Source organism: Arachis ipaensis, chromosome B8, assembly GCF_059453495.1.
Source record: "Arachis ipaensis isolate K30076 ecotype BB chromosome B8, ASM5945349v1, whole genome shotgun sequence".
NCBI lineage: Eukaryota > Viridiplantae > Streptophyta > Magnoliopsida > Fabales > Fabaceae > Arachis > Arachis ipaensis.
Genome location: NC_142443.1, coordinates 27,399,700 through 27,410,270, shown reverse-complemented (window position 1 = coordinate 27,410,270; position 10,571 = coordinate 27,399,700). Strand labels below are relative to the sequence as shown.

The following is a 10,571-nucleotide window of genomic DNA, read 5'->3' as shown; positions in this document are numbered from 1 at the left end:
ACCTTACCCCTCCTCTGTGAGGAAAGTCCGTTCGTTCCTCGGCCATGCAGGTTTTTACAGGAGATTCATTAAGGACTTCAGTAAGGTAGCACTTCCCTTATCCAAACTACTGCAGAAGGATATTGAGTTCGAGTTCAGTGAGGATTGCAAACAAGTGTTTGATAAGCTGAAGACCGCCCTGACTCAAGCTCCAATTGTGAGAGGACCAGACTGGAGCCAACCATTTGAAATAATGTGCGACGCCTCCAACCATGCAGTAGGAGTAGCACTGGCTCAGCGTGAAGGTAAAGACCCCTTTGTTATTGCTTATGCGTCTAAAACTTTAGATGCCGCTCAGTCTAATTACACTACTACTGAGAAAGAGCTTCTTGTTATTGTTTTTGCTCTGGATAAATTCTGAGCCTATTTACTTGGTACGAAGGTAGTAGTGTACTCAGACCACGCAGCTCTAAAGTATCTATTAGCTAAAAAGGAGTCCAAACCAAGGCTTATACGTTGGATACTGCTATTACAAGAATTTGATTTGGAAATTAAGGATAGGAGTGGTAACCAGAATTTAGTGGCAGATCACTTGAGTCGCCTTGAGCACATTACAGATGACCCCACTCCTATAGCTGATAATTTCCCATTTGATAACCTGCAAGCAGTATCTGAGGTAGTCCCTTGGTATGCACCTGTAGCTAATTATCTAGTTAGCCGCACCTTTCCTCCAAACTTCTCTAAACATCAAAGAGACAAGCTGAAAAGCGAATCTAAATATTATATATGGGATGACCCATATTTATGGAGATGTGGCGCTGACCAGGTAATTAGACGGTGTGTGCCTCAATCAGAATTTCAATCCATCTTAGAGGCCTGTCACTCATCTGAGAGTGGAGGATATTTTGGCCCTCAAAGAACAGCTAGAAAAATCTTAGACTGTGGATTCTGGTGGCCTACTCTTTTTAGAGACGCTGCTGAATTTTGTAGATCTTGTTTCCCATGCCAAAAATTTGGTAATATATCCAAGAGGGATGAGATGCCTCAACAAATTATGCTTTTCTGTGAAATTTTTTATGTTTGGGGCATTGACTTCATGGGTCCATTTCCAAATTCTAATGGTTATTTTTACATATTGTTAGCTGTGGATTACGTTTTCAAATGGGTGGAAGCAATTCCTACCCGCACTGATGATGCTAACACTGTTGTTTTCTTTGTGAGAAACCACATTATTTGTCGCTTTGGATCACCACGAGCAATCGTGAGCGATCAAGGCACCCATTTTTGTAACAGGAGACTAACAGGATTAATGAAGAAGCATGGGATAATTCATAAGGTTGCAACAGCCTACCATCCTCAGACTAATGGGCAAGCCGAGGTGTCAAACAGAGAGATAAAGCGTATCTTGCAGAAGATAGTCAAACCTCATAGAAGAGACTGGAGCCTCGGGCTACAATATGCACTCTGGGCATACAGAACAGCATACAAAACACCCATTGGGATGAGTCCTTTCCGCTTAGTTTATGGAAAAGCTTGTCATCTCCCTGTTGAAGTAGAGCACAAAGGATTTTGGGCAGTAAAGGAGTGCAACATGGGAATTGAGAAAGTCGGAGCTGAAAGGAAGTTGCAACTGCAAGAACTGGAAAGCCTTCGCCTAGAAGCTTATGAGAACTCAAGACTATACAAGGAGAAGATGAAGGCTGTACATGATCAACACATCAAGAGAAAAGAGTTCCAACCAGGGGATTTAGTCCTCCTTTACAAATCTCGACTGAGGCTCATGCCAGGCAAGTTGAGATCAAGATGGGAAGGTCCATACAGAGTAGAGAAGGCCGAACCGTACGGAGTTTTTCACCTAAGTCATCCTTCAAGCTTTGAACTTATCAAAGTTAATGGACAACGTTTAAAGCTGTACCATGGCGAGAAGATGAAGAAAAACAAGGAGCTCGAGATCTTCCTCTTGGAAGATCCCTACATAGCCGAAGACTGAGCTAGTGGAGCGTCCAACTTACGGACGTTAAAGCAAAGTGCTAGGTGGGAGACAACCCACCATGGTATGATCGTTATTTTCTTTATTCTTAGTTTTCCTATTCAATAACTCTTCTCTTTATTAGTACATTTCGTGCATCTGCATTTACATACTTTTAATTTAAAAAAAAAAACTTACGCGACGCGACCGCATCATTGATGCGTCCGCGTCGCAGGTGATTGGAGAAAATAATAAAACGAACAGAGAGTCACGCGAGAGCGTGGCTGGAGGCGTGCCCGTGGCACAAATCGCCCCACGCGACCGCGTCGGGTGGGAACATTGGCCTCCCACGCGACCGCGTCACTCACGCGGCCGCGTGCCCTGGAATTCGACGTGAAAAGGGTGCACGACCGAAAGTTGTGCTAGAGTGGTGCTGGATTGGCGCTGAACGCACAATTCTTCCCACGCGGACGCATGGCTCACGCGTCCGCGTCATATCCTTCTAATGGCCACTCACGCGATCGCATGCCCCACACGATCGCGTCACCCAACATTTGGCGCAATAAGAGTTTGAACAGAGACTTGTGCAAGTGCGAGGCTGCCCTCGCGCCAGTAGCATAAAACGTGTCACGCGACCGCGTGTCCGACGCGACCGCGTGCCCCACGCGACCGCGTCGCTTGCGCCGCACGGCTTCCCTGATTTGCCAATTATCTTATCTTTCTTTTTCCCATATCCTATTTTCTCTTTTCCCTCCTTATTTCTTCCTTCTTCCTTCTTCCTTCTTTCTCACTTTCTACTCTCTCTCTCTCTCTCTCACCCTCATTAACAAGGTTTTCTTTTCTTCTTCCCCCCTTACTTTTCTATTATTCTTCTTATTCTTATATGTTATCTTCTTTTCTTTTCTTTTTACTTTCATTATCCATATTTTCTTTTCTTTCTTTTTTCTTTTTACTTGGTGTTGAAAATTTATTTGAGTCATTATTTCTCATTATATGCTTGTGGATTGTTGTAAAATTGTTTGGCAATTATATATTACCTTTTTAAAGGGTTGCTTGCATGTTCACTTTAATACTTTCTATACCTTATTTACCATGCATGCTATGTGTTTGTGAAAAAGCCCATATGGCATCATGCATTTTTCTACATTATTCTATTCTACTATTCAATGCCTGCTTTTCACAAATTTCCTTTACTATTGTATTAATTAAATTTAATTGTCGATACAAATGTGATGGCTAGTTTGTTATGAGTGATAACAGATTCAACTAATTAAATGCTTGATCTATGCTACTCATGCCTTTGCCTGCATGCCAATAAACCCCTTGCATTTAATTATCCTCCAATGCATTTGCTATATTTCCATTGATGAACTTTTCACATGTAGTCATGACCATGTGTTAACAACATCCTCTTTATCGTGCATTGTTTATCACTTATACAACCCTCTTCCTTGCTCTATCTCTTTGAATTTACGTTACTTTCTTTTTTTTCCCTTTTCAGGATGGCCACCAAGAAAGGAAAAGAGAAAGCTACTCCCAAACCACCAGTAAGAAGAGGAACAAAAAGAGCATTAGTGGCAGAGCCCTCTTCAACTGCGGTTAAACCCTCAACAAAAAGAACTAAGAGGATTATAAAGGTTGATGATAAAGAAAAAGCCTTCCCAGCAAAGGACACTGCGCAATTTTCCAATCGCTACTGTGAGCAGATGTTCCCCATCCTGGCAGAAAGGAGTTACAACAACGAATACCTTCTTCTCCTCCCAAACCATATTGCTACCTTTGTTGAGCCGCAAATTGCACAAAGACAATGGAGTTTCCTACAGAGACAGCCGAGGTAGGTCAATCTTTCTTGGATAGTCGAGTTCTACTCCAACTTCCACGTGCCAACCCTGCAGTCTGTCTTTGTCCGTCAGAAGTAAGTCCCCATTACAGAAGAGGCCATTCAAAAAGCTCTAGGTCTTCCCCCTGTTCCAGAAGGATTGGACGCCTTTCAAGAAGCCGCACTCAAGCACCAGATGTACCAATTTGACTGGGACGCCGTTCTCAGAGTTATCGTACTACCTGGCAGCCGTTGGATCTACGGATACCATCGTACCCGCCCTAAGGGAATATCGGCTTCAGCACTTACCTTGGAGGCTCGCGTATGGGCACAGATCATGTCCTATTACGTCTTTCCGAGCACTCACGAGTCCTCCTTCTCTGCGGACATGGTCGTTCTACTATGGTGCATCCTTACAGACCAACCTCTGAACCTACCAAGACACATCCGGAATGTCATGGGACACGTACAAATTGCGGGCAACTTACCTTTTCCCGCCTTGGTCTCAGATCTTGTCTCAGTAGCCAGAATTTCCTACAAAGCTGGGGACACCAAAGCCATGCTCCCACGGGATGATTAGTATGTCCCTAACAGGAAATACATCAGACCTTCACCAGCCGCCACAAGCCATCCTACTGAACCGGTTGAAGATATTCCTTCTTCAACACCACAAGCACCTACAACAGACCAACTGCTCCATCAGATACTCGAAAGGTTGGATCGGCAGGAACACAAAGCTAAGATGAGAGAGCGCCGTAACAAGCGCCGATTCACATACCTCAAGGAGCTGATTATGGGAAAATTCAAGGACTCAGACACCCCGGACTCCACTTTCTTTACCAGCACAGGAAGCCATGATGGTCCCGATTGTGGAGATACTGCTACCAGCCCACCTTTGTTCCTGACAGATGGCACCGAGGACGGTGCAAAGCTTTAAGTGTGGGGAGGTCGGTCAATACCTGACTTCCGGAGGTAATTTCTCTTCCCTAAACACCAATAAATTAGGATATTTAGTTAGTTTTTCTTTTGTAGAATAGGATAAATTGCATAGTAATAGGTTAGTTGCATGCATGTTCTACTTGATTGAAAAGACAATAAGTTTTCCTCTAAGACCCTATTTTTGGAACAAAATTTCACTAACTTTAATTAAAACTTTTATGTTAAATTTGCTTGAAGTTGTATTTGGAACATGATTTTTTTTTAAGCTAAAGAACACACAACCTGTGAGATTTGAGCCTTTATGCATGGTTATATTATTTAACCATAATTATTTTATTCTTGTGTGTTTACTTCTCTATGATTGTAATCTATATTTTGTTTCATCCTATATGTCCAATGTTTATTATATTTGTATGCTTGCATATGATTGAGGCCATTATTTGTTTAAACTCACTTATCCAAATTAAACCTACCCTTTCAATTACCTTTGTTAGCCACTTTGAGCCTTTAAATCCCATTTGTTCTATATTTTACCACATTACTAGCCTTAAGCGAAAAAATAATTATATATCCCAAATTGAATCTTTGGTTAGCTTAAGATAGAATTGTGTGTACTAATTAAGTATGAAAAATTGTGGGAACAAAAGATAATAAGGGAATGTGTCATGATAATATAATGGGAATTTGGATACCTACTCATGTGAAACTATAAGAATTAAAAATCTATGTGCATTGATAAGCTATGTTTATTTTTATGTTTATGTTAAAAAAATATTCAATAAATAAATAAGGGGACAAAATTACCTCAATGCTAAGCTAAGAATTCAAAGATCAATGCATGTATGATAAAATTAAAATAAAAAGTTGATACACGAGTATGGAATGTGAAAGGGAAATTCTGGGTAGCTAGGTATGAATTCTAAAGTTATAAAGAATATGTATAGGTTATGTTAAAGTTTGGGTTAATTAAAGATTCAGTTTATAAGCTTACTTAGCCACATATGTATCCTTACCATTACCTTGGCCCCATTACAACCTTGAAAAGACCTCATGATGTTTGCATTGGTATATTAAATATTGTTGATTGGTTAGGAGAAGAACAAAAATTAGAGAGCATGATTAGAGAAGGATAGAGTGATTGCCCTATACACTAGAGAGATTAGAGCGTACATACATCATCAGTGAGGGTTCAATGCTTAAAATTCTATGTTTCCTGCTTTCATGAGCTACCTTCTTGCATTTTTATCTGTTCTTACTGTATAAGAATTGAATTAGTGGAATTTAATTTGTAATTATTTTGAAGAGCTTATTTACTATTGATCAAGTGGACAAGAATCATATATTTGCATTCACATATATAGGTTGCATTGCATTGCATGAGTTTTACATGTTCCTACTCATTTATTTTATCTCCTTCAACTAAGCATGAGGACATGCTAATGTTTAAGTGTGGGGAGGTTGATAAATCACTATTTTATGGTTTATAATGTGTTTAATTGTATGGTTTTATCATGATCTTTACCCACTTATTCATATGATTAGCATGCATTTATATTTCCTTCCTAAAATTATTACATGATTGAAAACTTGCTTCCTAGAGACTTTTAATTATGTATTTTAATTCTCCTTTATTCCATTCGATGCCGTGATCTGTGTGTTAAGTGTTTCAGGCTTTATAGGGCATGAATGAGTTGGAGATTGGAAAGGAAGCTTGCAAAAATGGAAGGAACACAAGAAATTGAGGAGATGACTAGCGAGAAGTAACGCGGCCCATGACTCACGCGACCGCGCGAAAGAAAGGAAATCGCAGTGACGCGGCCTCATGGCTCACGCAACTGCACAGATTGGAATAGCACAAGTGACGCGGAAGCGTGGACGACGCGCTCGCATGGCAGGGCAAAACGCCGAATGACGCAGCCGCATAAATGACGCGATCGCGTGACGTGCGCGATCTGTAGAATTCGTTGGGGGTGATTTTGGGCCCTGTTTTGACCCAGTTTTCGGCCCAGAAAAACAGACTAGAGCCAAAGAACATGTAGAGACCGAGAACAATATTCATTCTACACAATTTTAGTTTTTAGATCTAGTTTTACTCCTCTAGGTTTTCTCTCTATACATTCATAGTTCTTAGGATTTTATTTCTATTGCTCTTTGCATTGGGATATTGAGAAGAGTTATTACCTCATCAAGACTTCGTCATTCTAGTTCGTTTTTTTTATTTGGCTCTTACTCTTCCATGTCCTTTCATTTACTCAATTTTACTATTAAATTATTTTTAGAATTTATTAATACAAGAATTACTTTTATTTTTAATTGATTTCTTTGATTTTTATTTATCATGTCTTTCTTTAATTCCCTTTTCTATGTTATGAATTCTACATTCACAATGAGCGAGTAGTTCCCTAACTTGATGGGGAGTTGATTGAAAGGAACCCTTGAGTTGGAATGCTCAAAAAAGAAAAATTGTGATTGGGTTTATTGTTGGATTGCCCTCTAGTCACTGACACCAATCCCTTTTAATTGAGTGGGTTGGAACTTGTGAATAGAAGTAGCATTCCAACTTGTTTGACTTTCCCTTACCTAGTAAGGGATAACTAAACAAGACAACCTTTAATTGTCAATTAATCTTGAGAGTACTCTAACACGAATAGGGCTTCCAGCTAATCTACTCCCAGTCAAGGCTTTTATTTAGTTTACATAAATTCTCTAATTTAATTTCCTGTTATTCAATTCAAACCATTTTGAAAACATCTGATTAATAAAATAGCACACCTTTCTGCAACTCGTTGGGAGACGACCTAGGATTCATACTCCCAGTATTTTAATTTTAATTTTTGTGACACCCTTCTAAATTGATAAGCGAATTTCTGGTTGGTTAAGAACTATACTTGCAACGCATATCTTATAACAATTTTTGACTCGCCAATTTCGGCCAGGGATCCTTTGTTACAAAAATATTTGGAAAGAACAAAAAGGTTGTGTGTGGGTTTTGAAGAAGTGGTGATCCAACATGTACCCAGAGAGAGAAAAGCTAGGACCAACCTCCTATCAAAGCTGGCGAGCACCAAATCGGGGGCGGGAAACTGATCCCTAATCTAAGGTCTGGTGAAGGAGCCATCGGTGACCCTTTGCATGACCCAAGTCTAGAGCCCTCCTTCATGGATCAATCCAATTCAAAGTTTCTTCGAAGATGGCACACTTTCCGAAGAGGAAAAAGAAGCCAAAGTGATAAGAAGAGAAGCTACCAAATACGTAGTAATACAAGGGCTGCTGTACAAACGAGGACTTAATCAATCTCTGCTGAAGTGCCTACGTTTTGACCAGACGGACTACGTTTTAAACAAAGTCCATGAGGGATGTTGTGGCTACCACATTGGAGGGAAGACACTAGCCAAAAAAGCGTGTCAGAGTAGGATATTATTAGCCCCCTATGATGGCGGACGTCCAAGAGTTCGTGAGAAAGTGCAAGAAATGTCAAGAGAATGAAAATTTTTACAAGGCCCTAGCAGAAGAGCTAAGTTCCATGTTGGCCTCCCCGACCTTTTTCCTAGTGGGGAGTCGACCTTTTGGGGCCGTTCTTGGTAGCTTCGGGGTAGGTTAAGTACCTCATTGTAGCCATTAATTACTATACGAAGTAGGTAGAGGCAGAACCGTTAGCCAATATATCGTCAGCAAATTGTCGGAAGTTTCTGTGGGAACAAGTAATCTCCAGATTTGGAATCCCAAAGATCGTGGTCTCGGACAATGGGACGCAGTTCTCTGACAAGAGGTTCAGAGAGTTCTTATCTGGGTTGGGGATCAAGCAAAAGTTTTCCTCGGTGGAACATCCCCAGAGTAATAGTCAAGCCAAGGTGGCGAATAAGGTTATCCTCAATGAGTTAGAAAAGTGCCTTGATCAGCGAAAGGGCTCTTGGTCAGACGAGCTAGCTTCTGTTTTATGGTCTTATAGGACAATGCTGCAGTCCTCCACCAGGGAGACGCCATTCCGACTTACTTATTGGGTCGATGTGGTCATTCTTGTGAAAATCGGAGAACCAATCCCAAAGCTACTCCTGGGCAGTGGTAGTGAAGCAATTGAAAAAGATTTAATTGATGAAACAAGAAAAATGGTCCACTTATCGGAAGTTGCACTAAAACAGAGGATAGCCTTGCGTTACAATCGCAAGGTGCTGAACAAGAACTTCGAGGAAGGTGATTTGGTGTTTGATGTTGGCCAATTTTGCATAGGTTAGGAATTTGATTATCAAAATGGAATTGGCGTTGTAAATATAGTCCTAACCCAACAAATTAACCATCAATCAAATGTTATCACAATTCAACCAAATATATTAACCGAGAGTATTGAACTCCCGGGTTGTCTTCCCTAGGAGTTGCAAATGAAGTGTTATGTTATTGGCTATTAGAGAGCATGGGGAATAGGGAATGAAAGCAAGGAATGTAAATGGCAAGAAATTAATGATCATGCAAGGAATTAAAAGTCAAAGCAATAGAAGTCAAAGAAATTAAACGCAAGGAAAGGAAAGTTCAAATGCAAGAAACCTCTTGGAAAGTAATTGAGAGTTAAGGTTACCTATCCTAGCCATTGACCACAAACATATGATGATTATAAAGAGTGAATCCTACTTAGTCAACCTTACATTGAAGATAAGTTAAATAGGCATAGTTGATTTCAATCCATAAGTCCTATGTCAACACTAAGGGTCACATAGAGTCAATGGAAACCAAATCAACTAACTACTCTAATATATCAAACAAGAATGGACATCAATGACTCAAGGATCACCAAAGTCATCAATTTCAAGCCAAGAGTGAAGAAAAACAAAGTAAAAACTAAGCCAAGCATTTTATCAAACACTTGGTGTGCATGAAAAATAAAATAATATTAAATTGTAATAAAATAAATTCTAAAGCTACCAAAGCAAGAAAATCATAACAACTAAAGGAAGCAATAAATGAACATAAAACATAAATTGCATTAATTGTAAATTAAAATAACAAAGAGTGTTCATAACATGAAAAGTGGCATAAAAGAGAGATTGACAAAAGAAATGGAAAAGATAAAGACAAGAAAGCATAGAAACATAAATGAAACTAAATGAAAACAAGAATTAAAGGTAGAAATTACAAGAAAATTAAACTAAGAAACTCTAATTCTAGAGAGAAGGGGGAGCTTCTCTCTCTAGAATACAACCAACATAATGCTAATCTAACCCTAATTTCTCCCCTTTCACACGAAATGAGGCCTTCCTTCATATAGCACTCAATCAGTTTCAAAAAGTCCCAAAATTGGGCCGTGGAGGCCCAAAAATTACCCCCAGCAATTTGCAATAAATGAGTCACGCGCTGGGACGTATGCGTACACACAGGTGTGTGCGTACGCACACGTGCTGATTTTCTTCTTATGCGTACGCACGGGATGTTGTGCGTACGCACACATGGTTTTATGGCTCTTGTGCGTACACACACTCCAATGTGTGCTTCGTCTTTATTTTCTTCATGTTTTCTCTCTTTGTACATGCTTCCTTCCACTTTTGCCTTACCAAACTTCCCTCTAGGACCTAAAATCACTCAACAAACATGTCACGGCATCGAATGGCATAAAAGTGGGATAAAAGTTATTAAATTAGGCACAAAATAGCATGTTTTTATAATTAGGCATAATTTGGAGAGAAAACACAAAAGCATGCTATTTACATGAATAAATGTGGGTTTATGTGATGAAATCCACTCAAATCAAACAAAAAATATACCGAAAAATATGGACTCATCAATCCCCCCACACTTAAACAATAGCATGTCCTCATGCTAATCATAATCAAAGGAGAAGGGTAAGGAAGGTAAGCAATTTATTAAATCCATCTAACT

At 39.8% G+C, this 10,571-nt stretch overlaps 1 protein-coding gene and 1 pseudogene across 1 annotated transcript; both read left to right on the top strand.

The window, feature by feature from the left end:
• Positions 1-4,104: 4,104 nt before the first annotated feature.
• On the top strand, positions 4,105-4,704 carry LOC148547517 (uncharacterized; annotated as a pseudogene).
• A 3,435-nt stretch (positions 4,705-8,139) lies between these two features.
• LOC107610783 (uncharacterized) lies at positions 8,140-8,938 on the top strand. The gene is made up of 2 exons (XM_016312785.1): positions 8,140-8,298; positions 8,345-8,938. Exons 1-2 carry the CDS (start codon positions 8,140-8,142, stop codon positions 8,936-8,938), a joined length of 753 nt encoding a protein of 250 aa, XP_016168271.1.
• The last annotated feature ends 1,633 nt before the right edge of the window (positions 8,939-10,571 follow it).